Genomic DNA, 17,883 nt, shown 5'->3' with positions numbered 1-17,883 from the left:
CCAATGATAGATCCTTCATGCACCTCATGGATGACTCAAGAGGATGCACATTCTCAATTTTGCAGATAGTTCTGAATAGAGGTGGATTTCACACACACACACACACACACGTTATTCCATTATGTCATCAATCAATTTAAAAGCCAATCCTAGCCTGCTGGGTTAACAACTGCAGCCACTCAATGGCCAGCTTGTTGACATGGGCGAACTGACTGAAACAAGCTTATGTAATTATTAGATTGGATGTGTGAAACCACTGGTCTGCAATACTGTTGTATTGGAAACATTCCAATTCCCTAAAGTAGATTTAAATGAACATATCCACAGGTCGGCATTCCCCAATCGCTCCAGAGCATGACAAAACAACGACACCGACTACAATAGTTCATAAAGAGAATAGCCATCTAGATCCACTTTGAAAATGCTTTTCTGACTAACTGCAGAAACGCCTCAGTATATTGCTTAGCGATAGACCTAGTTCTAGAGACCGAATCTCGTCGATGAGGTTAAGAGACCTCTTTACGACAGAGATGACAGTAGTGCTAAATTCAAATCCAATTCAAACTCAATTTCTGCTGCCACTAATAATATCACTCCTTAGAGGTGGCTAGCTACCGTGGTTATAGCAGGTTGATTTGCAGCAGCAGCGACAGGAGACAAGCTAACTTTCTCCCTTTAAAAGAGACAAGAGGAATGGGGTTTGTTAGTTAGAGCATCTCTCTCCATCTTTTTCTCTCGCTCTCTAAGCCGACCTTCCTCCTGGGTTGCTCGGCACCAACCAACCAACCAGACAACCTAACGCCCAAAATAGATTCCTTGAACTCACGTCAAAACGAACCCAACGGTCCCTTGCTTGCTCTTGCCCTCTTTCCTTCCACCTCATTTGCAACCTACATTCCACAATGAGAGTCAAGGTGAGGCTCTCACGCTCACCATCTCTATAACGTACTAATATAAGAACAAAAACAAAAAGCAGTCGTATACAGTCCTCAGATCAAAAGCCAATACAAGTCGACAAGCATAAACATACCGACTGAGTCATGAGTGTCAATATCCAACACAAGTCAATAATAAAAATAATAAAAAAAGAATGTGGCTGTCGCTGTCCCCTCTGACCGACAAACACAGCATTCACAGAAACGACACAGCCCGTTCAGACAATGTCATATGCTCTCACATGTGTACACAAAGGATGAGCAAAGTTGCCTCGCCAATAAGAATTACCCAAACAGGCTGAACGGAGACGACTACTGCTTAGAGGCTTTGCCTGGTCAACCCAGGGTTTCTTTGATGAGAAAGAGAAGAGTGGCTCACCTGTCTTTGATGGACATCTGTCTAGCTGACATGGCTTCGGAGAGCTCCATGTCCTCCTGGACCAGGCTGTGTGTGTCCCCCAGACCACTGCTGCGGTCCGTGTGCGTGTCCGCTCCGCCCAGCTCTTGAGACAGCTGTGTATGTGGAGCGAGAGACACACTCCTTAGTGGCCCTGCTGCTACTGCTGTTCTCAGCGATGACACGCTGGGCTCCGGCAGCTCTGCGCGCACACACACACACACACACAAAAGGCATTAGGAGAGCTCCTAGCACAATCAATAACCAGCAGGCAGAGCAAAAGCCACATCAAACACACAATCATGTTCACATGAACGCACGCACGCACACACACACACACACACATCTACACTCACTTATCAAGAAGCTGGAAGCGGCTGATGAAAAGCGGCCACTAAGTGTTAAAAGCCTCAGCCTAGTTTCTCCTCTAGTTGTGTGAACACTAACAGAGAACCTCCCTCTACAGAAGCCACAATGTAACACAGTCCACAAAGCAGTAAATGTTCCTCTCTCTCTTCAGCTAGTTCTCCCTCTGTGGCCCCCTGGACACTACTAGCCCTCCTCTCCCAGTCTTCCTCTCTATGCCTCTCTGCATCTAGCAACGCATCTCTCTGTGCATCTGGCCACTGGCCTCTCCCTCCCTCTGTCTGTCTGTCCTGACATATTTCTTCTGACTGGTCCGTGCCCTAGCACACTGGGGGACAAGTCAAACGCTAATGCAGACTGATGAGACAAACAGGGGCGAGCCAGCTAGCGTCTACCCACTGTCAAATAAGGGAAAGCGTCAAGGGAAACCACAGCCTGTGTGTGTGAACATAATTTACAGACAACAGGAAATGTTTTTTTTTTTTTTTTAAACGAGAGATCAAGCCTCTGGTACGTGAAGTGTGGTAGTATTAGCTATGTTGACATGTGAGTAGTGTAGATGGATTTACTATACAACAAGAGCATAGAAGTGGGTGCACCAAGACAGACAGCTAACATGATCTGTCGGATGACCGGAATGGGAAATGAATTCATAAGACTCACACACACCGATGATCACTCATATGAGGGAGAGGAGAGAAAGAATAACTAAGAATTTGAAGTGGATTTTTCAAAAGTATGAGTGAACAAGAGGCAAAGTGAGAGAAAGTGAAAGAAACAGAAAAGACATCCCTCCTTCCTACGGTCAGGCTTGTTCCCCTAGAGGCTTATCTTACCAGTGCTGATGACCTTTGACCCAAGTCTGTCTGGGTCCTGTAGTTCTTGTGATAACGGTCTTAGATAGCCCCTCTGCTCCTGGTGCAGTCTCTGGTCCTGGCTCTCTGATCTCATCAACGAACGCTGGGGCTCCACACCCTCATCTCTCCTAGCGACACGCTGCACCTCCTCCCACTCCGTCCCCCCAGACCAGGCCGGAGGCTGGGGCAGGGAGGCCTGTCTGACAACTCCCTCTGGAGAGGGCAGCTTCCTCTTCCCTCCTCCCAGACCGCACTCCTCTTCTTGGGGGAGGACTGTGGTCGTGTCAGGCTGGTGGCTCTGGAGATCCAGAGAGGCCTGGTGGTGGGGGCCGGGCACAGACTTCCAGACGGCACTGAAGGGTTCTGTAATCTGGGTGGGAGGACTGGTGTGCCGGGGGATGGACCTCTCGTAGTACCCAGGGTTGGGTGCAGCGAGAGTGGCCTCAGCGGGGCTACCCTCGCAATCCCTGGCCAGGTGGATGTCCCCTGCGTGGTCTGTGGAGACCGTGGCCCCAGGTCTGAGAGCTGACGAGGAGAGCTGGTCGAACCTGGCCCCGGCTTGGATCTGTGTGGAGGGAAAAGAGGAGAGGGAGCGAGACAGAGGAAAGAAAGCGAGATAACAGTGATCAAAGAAAGCAGGGAGAAAGAGAGGAAAAAAACAAGGTCAGCTGGAGAGGATGAAAGTTCACTCAGCAGAGGCGCTCGTCCGCCCGGTAACAGAGGCAGCAAGGCTACCAGACAGACAATGGATCTCTAGATAATCACGCTGACTAATCACAGAGTGACTCATCGCACTTCCTGCCCGTGTGGTTCAAAAGAACTGCAGTCTGTCTAGCCAATCACAGCCCACATCACAAAGCCATGCCCGACCAGTCATGTCGCCTGCCACCCCACCCCCCTGACAACCACAAAGCACAATGAGTCCAGGGTCATATTCACTGGTAACCAAAAAGAAGCAGACCGAAACGGGGAATGACCTAAGAACCACTTGTTTTCATTTTTGGTTGCAAAACCTTTTGCTACAGTCTGCACTAATGAACAGAACCCAGATGCAGCCAACATTCTGAAGGGCAGGATGAGTTCAGCCACCCACTCTGGCTCTCTATTCAAAGAATCATGCTCCAAGAATAAAGGCGAATCAGTCTTTTCAAGGACGAGGAGATACTGACGCAATCATCCATTAATTTAGCATTGATCCAAAAATGTGACTTCTCAACTGACAAAAATATTATAAAAATCAACGAAAAAATCTGATGTTAATCAATAAAGCGAACATCTCAAGACGTTCCCTTGTAAGAATAGTCTCATCTTCGTGGTGACATCATTTCCACATCCTGTTGTGGTCTGAAGATGTCCTACACATGAGTAGTATTATGATTATTCAGTGGACAGCATCAAGTTCAAGGACATTCCTCATCGTCTAAGTCAAAGGACAGATTTCACAGATCACTTTTATGATGGACATAAAAACCTGTTTCCGCCGAGGTAATCTGCTCAGATTACAACACTGTACATTTAAGAGACGAGTTTGTTTTGGAGAGGAAAGTAGTCGTATCTCAAAGCTCTGTCTGAACAAGCTGCACTCGTACCTTGAAACCATTAAAGGAGTGAACAATGATAAAAGGTCCGATTGCAGCCGCTTTTATCGCAATATCAAATCACTACTGAGTACTGTACTGTGATTGTTTCCTTTTGAACATTTTGATGGAAAACAAACATGGCTTCTTAGCAAAAGCAATTTCTCAAGCAAGTATTTTGCTAGGACTGTCGGATTGGGGAGGGGAAAACTGAAAACGAGCTGTTACTGGCAGAAGTTTGGAAGTCTTTCTTGATTGGTCTTAGAACAAATTTTCACCAGGCAGGCCAAAACACCATCCCACCAAAACAGGCTGACATTTCAGGTGATCTTTCGAAACAGCTCATCACCATTTTCACAATTGAACACTATTATTCCAACCGCATAGTGTGGAGATATATTTAAAAGCCAGGAAAATCATGTTTTTGACTGCGCTGGACCTTTAAGCGTTACTGTGCTTCCCTATAATGTATGGCATACTAACCAGTCCAAGAAGTCCATTCATTCGTCCCGCTCTTTCAGTCACAACAACCTTGTTTCTAACACAGTGACTGGTGGGAGATGAACCCTGGCTGACAAATACCTGCTTTCAGTCCATCCCTCCATTCAGAGAATGGACCAGGGATCAGCCCTTTGTTCTCCTCTGCTCCACCACAGAGGGTTCTTTCATGCCAAAGAGCAGCTCAGTGGAATATTGGGAATACGGTGCCATTTGGGACTAAGCCATTCCCAGCCTTCGTCCGCACATCACACAACAATGTCTTCGTCACAGGCCAATGAAGAACTAGCAGCAGAAGCGAGACACACTTTCTTCAAAAGCTTCTAGGGCATGCAATGCCACTGTACTCCACTTTCATATGAAGCAGCCCCAGATTAACCAGAAGAGCATCCACACTCAAAGCGTTTCTCTAATGAAGCTGACGTTCTAATTTGGGTCAATGCACCAGTTCTGAGTGCAGTGGTTTCAAGAACCACATGAAAACGGCCTCATGATAGACTGAAATGGGACGCTTGCTGCTTGCCCAGATAATGCTATTGCATGTTCTATAATTGTTCACCAAATCGACGACAAGAAGCACATGGACAATGCTGAAGTGTTGCCAAGAGCCAAGCGTAACACCAGTTGCAGGTAAACGCAGGGACGCTGGTGAGACAAAATGGCCACAGTGCCACGGTAGAGCCTTACTTGTGTAATGTCACACTGGCCCTGAGGGACTCCTACTGGGCCCTCGTCCCACAGCTCCTGTTCATCACAAGGGTCTGTGTCTGAGGGGTCCTGTTCCAGAGATACATACAGTCTCACACACTTAGGAAAAAGATGTGCGAGTGCGAGTGAAACATTTCTTTGAAACGATATTAAACAGGTTGCCACAAGAAAACAATGGGTTATGTTGAAAGTGGGATAAGAGGGTTGAATCAACGTTAGAACGAGATAAGGAACAGCCATCTAAGAAGGGTTATAGTAAATGATTACAGCAATGATTCCATCACACAGATACAGCTAGAACCCCCTCCTACCTGCACCATTTACTGTAAATAAATACATATCTGTTCCTACCTGCACCATTTACTGTAAATAAATACATCTCTGTTCCTACCTGCTCCATGTCTCCCAGGGTTATGGGCTGGGTCTGGTAGCGGGCGTTGGCCCTGCGCCCCCTGGTATCAGGCCTGGTCCGGGTCACCCTGGTAGCAGGCTGGGCCAGCCTGTTGAACAGAGCCATCTTCTCTGCCAGGCTGAGGGTGGACAGATCTGGCTCTGCGTCCCCATGGCCCTGCTGGGTTTTTGATTAGTTTTACAATTTAAAAACAATTCAACCACACATGTTGATACAACACACTTAAAACCATTGAGGATAACTAAAAAAAAAAAACGTTTAAAACACAAAAACACATTTCCTATCATTCGTCAATACATACATGGTGCTGGGCCTGGGTCTCCTCGGGGGGAGAGGAGGTGGTCTGGAGGAGCATGGAGGTGGTGCGCTGCCCCTCCCTCTGGACCTCCAAGGCATCCTGGACCCGCCGTGCCTCCCTGGCCTGCTCCTTGGCCGCAGCGCTTCGCTGTGAGGACGCCTGCAGGCTGGGAGGAGGAACACCGACAGAGGGGGAGACGGGGGACGGGGGGGAGAAAAACATGAAGGCAGGCCGGAACATGCAGGCCAGAGAGCCATGCTACACACAGAGACAGGGTGTACAGTCCAGCGCATAGCCCACAGTGTGAACAAATACACTGTCATTGTGTTGCCCGGTTGACAAAGCACAATATCTGTGCGACATTTTTTGAGTGGTTGAAAGAGATCTTGGATACCATGTATTTGACAACAGTGTAAGATCATAAAGGGTTAAGAAAAGAGAAAATTGAGAAACATTTGCAACAGATTAAACATGCAGGTTGTTCCATCAAAATACACAAGGTGGCGCCACACATCCAAAGACTACTCCTGACCTGGTGAGAACAAATTTATAGTAATTATTTCCACAAAACAAAGGTTAATATAACCAAACACAGACTGTTTGGAACAAATGCTAGTTCGCTTCCAAAAACAACAACAACACTGAAAAACCAACCATGCAGTCAACCAATGTAGCTGCTGTTAAATTGTAGCCTAGTCCCAAATCTGTTTGTGCAGTCTTACCAACTCTGACCATTTAAGTTGGAAAGACAGCACAAAACAGATTTGGGACCAAGCTAGTGAGATTAGTCCCTGGGCCAGGTCAGGATGACCCCTAACCTCTAAAACACCATGCACACGCGTGTGCTGACGTGCGTGTACCTGTACGGTGTTACAGTGCAGCTGACTAGTGTGGGGCTCGGTATGCGTGCTAGGGTCGTATCGACAGACACAGTTTGTGACGAGGGAGCCGGGACACTTTACAGTGACAGTACAGACAGGGACAGACGGAGGGGACAGAGACAGAGTCACATGGGGACACAGGTGCCAACAGGAAGAGAGAGAGAGAGGACAGAAGGAGAAAAAAAGATCCAGAAAATTCTTTAAAAGGGCAAGGAAAACAAAAATAATGGAATTCCTCTGTAAATGAAGATGGTAGACTTCACAATAAGACAGAGTATAGTGAGTATATTGTATAGTGGATATTTTCTATGGATCAGTGGCAAGCCCTGTGACTTGTTAGCCAGTTTCTCCATCCTCCCATCATTAACCAACTGATTGGAACCAGCAGGCAAATCACATATCATGTTCTCAAATCAAAACACTGACTGTGGCAATCGATCAACATAACGGCTCCGTCCCAAATGGCACCCTATTCCCTACACTACTTTTGTGTTGACCAGGGCCCATATGGCGCTGATCAAAGGTAGTGCACCGTGTCGGGAAAAGGGTGCCATTTGGGACGCATCATAGGAGAGTTGGCCAACGGGCTAGGAATGTGAGAACAACATTTGGAACATACAGTATGTCAGAATTAACATAGCACCTGAATCACATTAACTGTGACTCAGAGAGCCAACAGTATCACCTCTCAGAACAGAGGGAGTGACACTTCCTAGAAAAGGGCTTTGGTTTTGACGGGTAACCCATAGCTATTAAGTCTGTTTCCTAACGTGATGACATCAAAGGTTGAGGTCACATTTGACGGGTTCATGGATTGAGTTTTAAAACAACTAGCCCACATTCCTCTCCATCTCTCCAGCTCTTCCACCACACAGGCAGCTGAGAGAGAGGGGAGAGAGAAACAGAGGAATGGAAGGATGAAGGAATAAAGAGATGGAGGGAGAGGGAGGTGTACTTGGGACTTACGTGGCAGCAATGACCACCTCCTCAGTGGTGACTGGCTGGGTACGAGAGCGGTCCTGGATGCGTCTCAGTCGCCTCTCGATGGCCGCGTTCCGGGACTGGGGTTTGGGGGCGCCCCCGTCAGTGTTCCTCTCCAACTCCTGCGGAGGCCATGCAAGGAGACCAAAGTAATGTGTCATAATTTCAATGCAAAGCTCAAACTATCAGTTTTAAGGGAGCCCAATAGATAAAAATGTATTCCGATAGAATTCCAATACAGACTAAAGAAACGTGTTCAGTTAACCAGAGCCTCTGGAGTTGCCCAAGTACCTAATCAAAAGAGCGGAAGAAATGGTTGTTTGTTTTTGTAAATCTTAATGAAGCATTTGCATAGCGAGTGAAGGTGGACTTTGTCTTAAAATATGAGGAAAGAGTTAATCATGACGTAGCCCGAGGTGTTAGCATGAGACAGATTGAAAAGAAAGCACATGATCACTGTGCTTGACCTAGCCCGAGTGCCTGCAAAGACGGTCTATGTACTGACAAGATACTAACGTCTCCATTCTAACAAATGGAAATCAAGGTGTGCAAAGGCAGAAGGTGTCACCCGCGTCCACTTATATCAGTACATTCTTGCAAACATTACAAAACGGATATTTGATCAAATAGGCCTCACATAGCAAATTAGCATTTAAATGTTATGTTGAACGAACTCAAAACTCTCTCATTGACCTCCATACAAAAAATACCCACCTCTAAAACTTCACGCTTTATTTTTGTGTGAACATTTTTGGGGCGGGTCAGCTCTCTCGCTTCACCTCTTGTGCCAGTGTGCCCTCTTGCCAACTCCTTGTGGAATTGTCATGCCAACGACAGCAATGGAGTTGGCAAGAGCACAAAGGCTTGACCTGCTCTGCTTGAGCAAACTATGACTTCAGTTAAAAAATATGCTGTCTCTGTGTTATTACTATGACTTGGACAGCTTGGCACTTCTTAACAGTATATTCCACATGCAAGTTGGCCAAAAGACGACTCTGTATGGAAAAGTAGACAGTTTCAATGCTTATGCAGTTGATTAGTAGCATATTTCTCTCCGTCGGTCTGTGTCAGGCCTAAATCAAACTCAGAGTCAGCTGCTCTGCTCACAGCAATGTGTGGAGTAACTGAGTCACAGAGAAGGAACGCTGTGTGTGTGTGTGTGTGTGTGTGTGTGTGTGTGTGTGTCTACAAGCTCATGTCCACGCCTTGCTACCCCGAAGCAACGTAAACACAGGTGAGAGAATACACCAAAGCAACATTGTGTCTTTCGTACCCTGAAGAGAGACCGCTTGGCTGCAACACTCAACTTGGCCCTCTCATCCAACTTCTCTTCATCCACTAGAGAACGAGAGAGAGAAGAGACCGACAGAGAGAGAGAGAGAGAAACAGACAGAGAGGGGAGGAACCGAGAGAGAAAGATGAGAGCAAAAATCCAGTGTCAAATAGAGCCAGATTCTGAGAATCTTGAAAACCAATTCCCATAATAAAACAGCTTGCTTGAATCATGAACAGAACAGTGACATTAAATACCAGTCCAATGCCTGCAAATTGAAATACTACAGGCCAAAGGTTTATAATCATCATGATCATCACCATCTGTAATGTGTAGAAAACAAAGACAAGCTAAAGCTGCACTGATGCAAGTGACCGCAGTGTGTTTGGGAGGCAGACCGAGCAGCAGAGACAGACATACAGGTGTGATCTGAGAGGGGTACTACGAGGGGGTGGGGGGGGCTAGGTCCCAAATGGCACGCTATTCCCTATGTAGTGCGATACTTTTCACCAGAGCCCTAGTCTAAAAGTACTAAACTATCTAGGGAATAGGGTACCATTTTACCAGAGCCCTGGTCTAACAGTACTAAACTATATAGGGAATAGGGTACCATTTCAGACACACTGCAGGACAGTATGACATCACCTTGAAAGCATCCCCTTTGACTGACGCCGCACTACACTGCTGACTGACTGAGGGTGGGTATTAAACCGTGTGTGTGTGTGTTTGTTTATAGGAACCAGATGGATGAATAGTACTCTGCTCAGTAAAACTGTAGCCATGTTATGCTACTGTGAACACCAATAATGACTCTATAAAACTAGTTCAAATGTTTTTAGTTTCTACTTTAGAAAATCAGAAGTGTAATGACGAGCCTTGCGTCATTAAGCGGTTCTCATTAATGGGAATCTTTCTAAAATGTTTACAGACCTGCGGAGAGTAAACATCAACTTTATTCGATGGCATGCACTTTTACTTTTCAAAGCAAAGCTACAAACGTCCTTTTATCTTTTCCCAATGAAGTTCAAAAAGGAACTTACCTTCAGTGCTGGGTAGATCTGGGCCCAAACAAGACCTATAGGAGAAAAGGCAAAGAAAAGGAAAAACCAGTACTGAAGCAGTGAAATTCACCAGGACTCACATATTATTAATCCATTATCAAGTGGTAAGAAATCGATGGTAAAGGACTACTACTGTGAGTACAACTACCAGCGAGGCAGTGGAGCAACTGAGAGCAGACAGAAAGCAGCAGCCACAAGGGTAATGTGATGGGGTAGGTGGTGTTCAGAAATTACACCGGCTAAGTACCAAATTGTCCCCTATTCCCTATATAATGCACTACCATAGGCCTCTGGTCAAAAGTTGTGCACTATATAGGGAATAGGGTGCCATTTGAGACGCATGCACAGAAATCAAATTGCAACAGAGAGAGTTGTCCTGTCTAAGGCATTAGACAGCCTTACAGAAATAAGTCTGCTGAGAGAGAGGACTGCTAGACCTTAAAAAGTAAACAAAAGGAGTGATTCATCCGCCCGCGGGTCACATGAAATATCCACTGGCAGGATAGACTCAGCATGCAGGCGGTAGACCTTTGGGGTAAAAATCAGTTAACCCACTGTTCCCTCTGCGCCGAAGACATGGGTGTCGATTAAGGCAGCCCTCCACACCTCTCTGATTCAGAGTGGTTAGGTTAAATGCAGAAGACAAGTTTCAGTTTTAGTTGTACAACTGACTAGGTATCCCCCTTTCCATTTCTAATTGCCTGTCTAACTCTGCAGCCCGGCTGAAGAGCGCAGAGCCTCAGCACACTCCACTGGCTTCCGGTTGAAGCTCACATCCACTACAAGACCATGCATGGTACTTGCCTATGGACCAGCAAGAGGAACTGTCCCTTCCTACCTTCAGGCTACGCTCAAACCCTACACCCCAACACGAGCACTCCGTTCTGCCACCTCAGGTCTCTTGGCCCTCCCACACCTACAGGATGGCAGTTCCCGCTTAGCCCAAGCCTTTCTCTGTCCTGGCACCCCAAAGGTGGAACTAGCTTCCCCCTGAAGCTAGGACAGGAAAGTCCCTTCCCATATTCCCCAAAAACATCTGAAACTGTACCATTAACGAGCATCTTAAAATAATCCCCCCACCCAGTAAAAAAATTGAAATTATTAAAATGAACACAAGTCTTTCCTGAACCAACATCGCACTTCACTTTTTTCACCTACTGACATATAAGTAGATAAAGTTGAGGAAAAGAGTACTTATTATGACAGATATTTGGTTGTCCCACCTAGCCATCTTAAAATGAATGCACTAACTAAGTCGCACTGGATAAGAGTGTCTGCTGAATCAGGGTTTCCCAAACTCTGTCCTGGTGTCCACCGGGCTGCACGTTTTGGTTTTTGCCCTGGATAAGCCTGTGTGCCTATGTACATGATATGTGAACACACAAACATGCTGTAGGCTAGTGTGTGATCCACGGTTGATTTAAGAAAACGCATGGTCTAGGGTTGCAAAGCTACCTGTAATTTACCAAAGTTACCAGAATGTTTAGTAATTTTGGTAAATAACAGAAAATCTAATTATACTTGAATAATAAACATTTTATTCATATAAAGTATATATTTTTTATATCCATGTCCATACGTTTCTATTATATAGACCATATAGTTCAAGAGAAACTAGCCTAATTAATGAAAAAACAACGGCATTATTTTCCCTATTGACTTTTTATAAAACTGCCACCAGTTTGAAAACGTGATGAATAATTGTATATATTTTACTTGTGATGAGGCCACACAGAGGGACAGAAATAATTACAGACACCAGCGATAACCTGAAGTTCCCAGTAATATACCCTCCCTTTGCAACCCTACTCTAAAGTAACACTTCCTTATAGGACCCTCTCTATAGTGTTTTCCTAAGGGGAGAAATAAGGACTATATTCACCATGCATGAAAACACCCAAACAGCCTACAGTACACGCGGCCTGAGAGAGAATGCATAGGTTTCTTGATGAGCCTGTGAAGTGAGTTCCTTCACAGCAGACTACTAGCCACTCTCACTAGTCTTCACCCATGGGAAGCGAGGACTAATTCTGTTTGCCATGCGTTAAAAAACACAGTACACACACTGTACCTATCAGATAGCTGTCTCTCAGCCGAGGTGATGGGCTGGGTCCTAAACCTCTCGGAAGTCTTTCTACTCTCTCCGGGGGAGATGTAGAGTCTGGGCCTGCGCCCCCTGTCCCCCCTCCATGGGACATCCGTACTGTCCCGCTGCCCTCTCCAGGGGACCCCCGTACCCCCCGGGTACACCAACTCTACCTCTTCCTCCCTTCGGGGTGCAACGCAGACAGGGAGAAGGGGCGATGGAGAAAGAAAGAAAGAAAGAAAGAAAGAAAGAAAGAAAGAAAGAAAGAAAGAAAGAAAGAAAGAAAGAAAGAAAGAAAGAAAGAAAGAAAGAAAGAAAGAAAGAAAGAAAGAAAGAAAGAAAGAAAGAAAGAAAGAAAGAAAGAAAGAAAGAAAGAAAGAAAGAAAGAAAGAAAGAAAGAAAGAAAGAAAGAAAGAAAGAAAGAAAGAAAGAAAGAAAGAAAGAAAGAAAGAAAGAAAGAAAGAAAGAAAGAAAGAAAGAAAGAAAGAAAGAAAGAAAGAAAGAAAGAAAGAAAGAAAGAAAGAAAGAAAGAAGAAGAAAGAAAGAAAGAAAGAAAGAAGAAAAATAGCAAGGTGAGGGAACGAAAGAAAGAGCAGGGAAAGATATGCAGTCATTTAACAGAGGCGAGCTTCCACACAAAATCCCAACCCCTGATTTTTTACATTGGAGGAGCAGTGGAAGCCATTGGCATGCAAAGATTCGCTTGATTGGCGACTACGTCGTGTTAAACACAACACACACCCCATACTGTCCATCAGCTAGTCCAGGCACTCAGCCCAAGAGAAAGCAGCAGTCAACCCCCCGCCGCGAAACGCTCTACTGCTAGCGTTAGTGATTGGATGAGTGTTTCTACTATGCGTTAGTAGAAGAAACCCTGTTCAGAATAATCACACCGATTATTTCAGTCAGGAGGTTGGTGTTAGCTAGGCAGGGCAGGGCAGTGAGCGAGATCCTGATAGAAGCCAGCAGCAGCTCCTAGCAGAATAGATTGTAGAACAGCACTGTACTACAGAACAGAACCACCTACAGCTTCGGTTTCCTGACGACTGGGGCAGTAGCAGTCGTAGCACCCTCCAGGTAGGAGTGGCGAAGCTTGGCCACAGAGACACGAGCGTCCCTGGTCTCTGGAGGGCTCTGGTCTCCGTTACTGATCCCATCCTCACTGGCCCATTGTTGCAGGACTGCTGCCTCTCTGACCCACCCTGGCCCTGGTTCTTGGGTCTTGGGGATGGAGCCTCTAGGGGCCCCAGTGTCCGACGTGGGGCGCCTGGAGGAGACGGGAGTGTCTGTGGTCATGGCTCCTCCCCTGGTCTGGATGTGAATGGCGTTGTCATTCCACGGTTGTTGGCGCTCCTCTGAGGCTCTGACCTCTGCGGCCAGCAGGCGGGAGACGTGTTCCCCTGTAGGTTTGATTGGATCAGGGTCTGTGTCCGGTTCCTCCAGTCTCATCCTGGTTCTCCCTCCTCCCATGCACTCTCCTCTGGGCCCCTCCGGCTCAGCCTTCCTCCCGTGTCCTACTCCCTGGCCTTCTCGGGCCCTGCTGTAGCCAGCCTGCTCCTCCTCTCCCCTGTTGCCCCTCCTGGGGCCGCTGCCACGCGGGTCCTCGGTGCTCTTCTCCCTGCGTCTGATCTCCGATGGCAGCACAGCTTTCCTGCTCTTCAGTAGTCCCTCCGTCCTCCCTTCCTGTCTGCCCTCCCTATGGGCGCCCCTCCCCTCCTCATCCATCTCTCCCTCCATCTCCTCTTCCTCCTCCGGCTGAGGCTGTTGGGGCTGCTGTGCCTTGGGACCGGGGCCGGTGTCCATGGACAGATAGCTGGGGTCATCACTGAGCCCAGGACGGGTGAGCTGAGGTTGGGGGTGAGAGTAGGCTGGCTGCGGGCCTGGAGGGTTGGTGGTGGTGTAGGCTGGAGCCTGGTGGTCATGGTGGTAGGCTGTGGGGCAGGTGGTGGCCTGGGGCTGGGGGTGTCTCCTGTACAGGGGGGCCTCAGCGACACGGTGGCCCAGCTCTGGACTCTGTCGGATTCCCTCCTCCCTGACGAGCCTCTCCCTAACTCTGATTCTTCAGGGAGAGACCGAGAGGGTTAACAACTCGCTGCAGTTGGTACTGAAACTCAGAGTGCAGCGAGAAAAGAGAAATAATGGTGAAAGCCCAACACATCCCTTTCCTTCCCTCAGCCATAAATCATTCCCTTTCCCCTCTACCCCTCTCCCTTCTCCCTTCTCAACCCCTCCTCCCCCTTATTAAAGTGTGTCTCCATGTATTTATTTATAGAAAATGGTCAAAATGTCATCAGTATCACAGATATCCCCAGAGAAAAATACCGTCATATGAATGTACTGTAATACCATCTGACCAGTGTGATACTAATGCAAAATGCAAGAAGAACTAAAACAAACAGGGAATCAATTGGCTGCAGAGCACAGTCAGACCACATGCTGAATGGTGGTGGGGGTTGGTTGGTAACATGCTAGGCTAGCTAGCAGCTGTTGTCAGGTGGTGGCTAATGCAACGCTAACAGTAGCACTTGTAAGACTTGTATGTGATGGTTGTGGGGTTCTGGGAGTGTTAAAGTAGTCCCTCCCTCTCCTCTTCCTTCTCTCGTCACCCGTCTCTACTACTCAAGGTCAGGGAGGACTCTTCCACAACAGTCTTCCACAACAGTCTTCCACAGCTGAGTAGGCCTGTGCCTGGATTCACAGAACACTTCATTTCTTATTAACTGCCATTTTGCCCTTACCTATAGACTTAAGAAGAAAGTTAAGCAAAGTTGCTATTCCTTGTATGAGATTGTGTTTTGTGAATCTGGTGGGCAACAGGGCCTAGGACTGGCTGTGGAAGGTTAGCTCACTGTGTCTGCTTTTCTCCTCATCTTTGAACGACATTCCTTTATGACTAAATCCAGAAGTCGTAGCTAGAGGTTCAGCTATTCTTCATTCTGTTAGGCTCACAATTCTAGGCTGATATCTGATGTACTGCAGAGAATGAGACAATACGTGACTTTACTGGCATCACCCTCACTTGTGGCTTTTTTGAAAGCCGTCTATTTACAACCCATTTGGGATTTGTGGCTGATAATAGGTTTATCTGGTCAGAAATGGATCGTATATCCTACCATAATAACAAAGTACTGTCAAATCCATGAATAAGGATTGACATACACTCAGAATCTCTTTTGGACTGCTCTGTCGTACCCACAAGAGTACTACTGATCTGAGCCCAGTTTAGGGTTGCAAAATGGGCCGGTTTTCAAGGAATCCTGGTTGGAAGATTACTTGAGTTAACAAGGGAATAAGCAAGAAATCAGAGAATCTTCTAACCAAAAGTTATCAGCAATTTTGCAACCCTAGCCAAGATCTAAGGAGATTTAGAGTAAATGTTTTGGGGTGAAATTGGAGCCAACTCAGCAATAATTATATTTGCAGCTCTAATTTCAAGTTCCTCTGACTGTGTGTAGGCCTGAGGGATAGAGACTGTACAAGATCTATATGCTGAGTCAAGGCCGCGAAAGGATTGGGGATGAGCCGTGACTAAAGGGTTTCTCTCACGGTCTGACTCCCAGCATCATCCTTTATCCTCCCTTCTCCCGTTACTTACAGTAAGTACTCTATTGCAGGACTCTCCCTCTTGTTTCTCTACTGACTAGGCCAGACAGTCTGGCCTAGTCAGTAGAGAAACAAGAGGGAGAGTCCTGCAATAGAGCACTTACTGTAAGTTTGGCCACAACTCTATAAGGCATTGAGACAGAACCGGCTTTAGAGTCACTGGACAACACGAAGGGGGCGGGAAGGAGGGGGGTCATTTGGTCAGTGAAATGAAAACACAGCAACACACCCATTAATGTTGATGAGGAATGAGGTCTGATGTGACAGTGGCATAACAGGCTCGGTTAAAAGATGGGAATGTGGAGGGAAGGGAGGGAGGGAGGGGTGGAGGTAAGGGAGGGTCAAACACCCTGTACCTGGAGGGCCAGTTGATAAGGGATTGGGTGTTGCCTTCCGAATCGGTCTGGAGGAACCAATTGCTGGTTAGTTTCACCTCCGGGCTGCACCAATGGGATGGGAGACGCAGTGAGTCAGCGACACTGGGGGTTGCATCCAAAATGGCACCCTATTCCTTATGTAGTGCACTACTTTTGACCGGAGTCCTATGGAGCTCTGGTCAAAAGTAGTGCACTATTATAGGGAATAGGGTGTCATTTCGAACGCACCCTGGGTGAGTGAGTGGCTAGGCCGCCCCGAGCATTTCACTTGCAGCACAAACACAACTGACTTCACATTTAGCATGACCAAGAAACATCCATCCATCTGCCTTGTACTTCAGTGGATATCCCATTCTACTGGGAGCTCGGTTATCATTCTGGTATTTGGAGAGATGTCAAACTATGAAACAATAAATCCTATCCGGGAATGTTCATCGAAATGAACAATGAAGAGACATCAAATGGGGCTTGGGAAAATGATAGGACACGCAGACATGACGCACACAGCAGCATGTATCGCAATGCACAGTACCACACCTCTGGAAAATTTGACCTACAGTAGATCGTTTGAGTATTGATATGTAGGCTACGTATGCCTTTTTTAAAGTGATGTAGTTCTGTCCTTGAAATGTTCTTGTCTATTAAATGTTCTGTATTATGTCATGTTTCATGTGGACCCCAGGAAGAGTAGCTGGGGCTTTAGCTAATGGGGATCCTAATAAAATACCAAATAGTAGACATTCAACTGATGTAATAACGGCACAGTGCAACAGCGGTGTGCCAAACGCCATCTCGGAACGCACAACTCGTCGATCCTTGTCACAGATGGGCTATTGCTGCAGATGACCACAACGGGTTCCACTCCTATCAGCTAAAAACAACAAGTAGAGGCTCCAGCGCCATCAACACTGGACAACTGAGGAGTGGAAAAACATTGCCTGGTCTGACGAACCCCGGTTCTTGTTGCGTCATGCTGATGGCAGAGTCCAGATTTGGCGTAAGCAGAGTGAGTCCATGGACCCAACCTGCCAGGCTGGTGGTGTAATGGTGTGGGGAATGTTTTCCTGGCACACGTTAGGTCCCTTGATACCAATTGAGCAACGATTGAACAACACAAAACTGGCCACTGAGTGCATGTCCTTCATCTGTCCTACCAGATATCCAGAGCCATGCCCTCACCCAGCAGAGGGCAAAAGCATGTGACTCAGAGGGTTTTCTAAGAGAGCGAGCGAGAGAGCTGCTCCGTGTCTTAAACGCTAAACTCTTTCTCCAGGTGGGCGGCGTGGCCTTGCTGGCTTTCATCTGTGTCTCGGTCTGTGCTCATAGCTCTGACCGAGGAGTCACATCGCGCCCCGTAACCCAACACCCATCCCGATGGCTAACGCAACACAGCCGCTGACAAGTTTTGAAACCGGAGAGAGAGAGGGCGGAGAGAGAGATAGAGATGCCTTGTGGGATGTGGAATGGGAGCATGTGTCTCTAATCGTTTCCCCTCAGTGAGTCAACGTTTAGCACCAGCAGGTTACAGCTAGCTGGCTGTTAAATTTAGCCTGAGGGACTGAGGAGAGAACAA

At 47.0% G+C, this 17,883-nt stretch overlaps 1 protein-coding gene across 16 annotated transcripts in view; it reads right to left on the bottom strand.

The window, feature by feature from the left end:
- The window catches only part of svila (supervillin a), a 144,477-nt gene that overhangs the window by 33,153 nt on the left and 93,441 nt on the right, over nt 1-17,883 (bottom strand). For 10 of the 16 annotated variants that reach the window (XM_014157531.3, XM_014157529.3, XM_014157528.3 and 7 more), the window contains exons 7-18: nt 16,290-16,373; nt 13,358-14,389; nt 12,316-12,513; nt 10,224-10,258; nt 9,184-9,248; nt 7,896-8,032; nt 6,909-7,004; nt 6,052-6,214; nt 5,730-5,909; nt 5,318-5,407; nt 2,535-3,120; nt 1,315-1,534 (exon numbers count right to left, since the gene is read on the bottom strand). In XM_014157531.3, coding sequence (XP_014013006.3) covers nt 1,315-1,534; nt 2,535-3,120; nt 5,318-5,407; nt 5,730-5,909; nt 6,052-6,214; nt 6,909-7,004; nt 7,896-8,032; nt 9,184-9,248; nt 10,224-10,258; nt 12,316-12,513; nt 13,358-14,389; nt 16,290-16,373 — 2,886 coding nt within the window. The remainder of the gene's footprint in view (nt 1-1,314; nt 1,535-2,534; nt 3,121-5,317; nt 5,408-5,729; nt 5,910-6,051; nt 6,215-6,908; nt 7,005-7,895; nt 8,033-9,183; nt 9,249-10,223; nt 10,259-12,315; nt 12,514-13,357; nt 14,390-16,289; nt 16,374-17,883) is intronic. The other 6 variants (XM_014157515.3, XM_014157519.3, XM_014157517.3 and 3 more) reach the window with 6 other exon arrangements.

Source organism: Salmo salar, chromosome 19 (genome assembly GCF_965601325.2).
Source record: "Salmo salar chromosome 19, fSalSal1, whole genome shotgun sequence".
In the NCBI taxonomy this organism is placed as follows: Eukaryota; Metazoa; Chordata; class Actinopteri; order Salmoniformes; family Salmonidae; genus Salmo; species Salmo salar.
The sequence above is the reverse complement of the archived record's forward strand: the minus strand, read 5'-3'. Positions and strand labels throughout refer to the sequence as shown.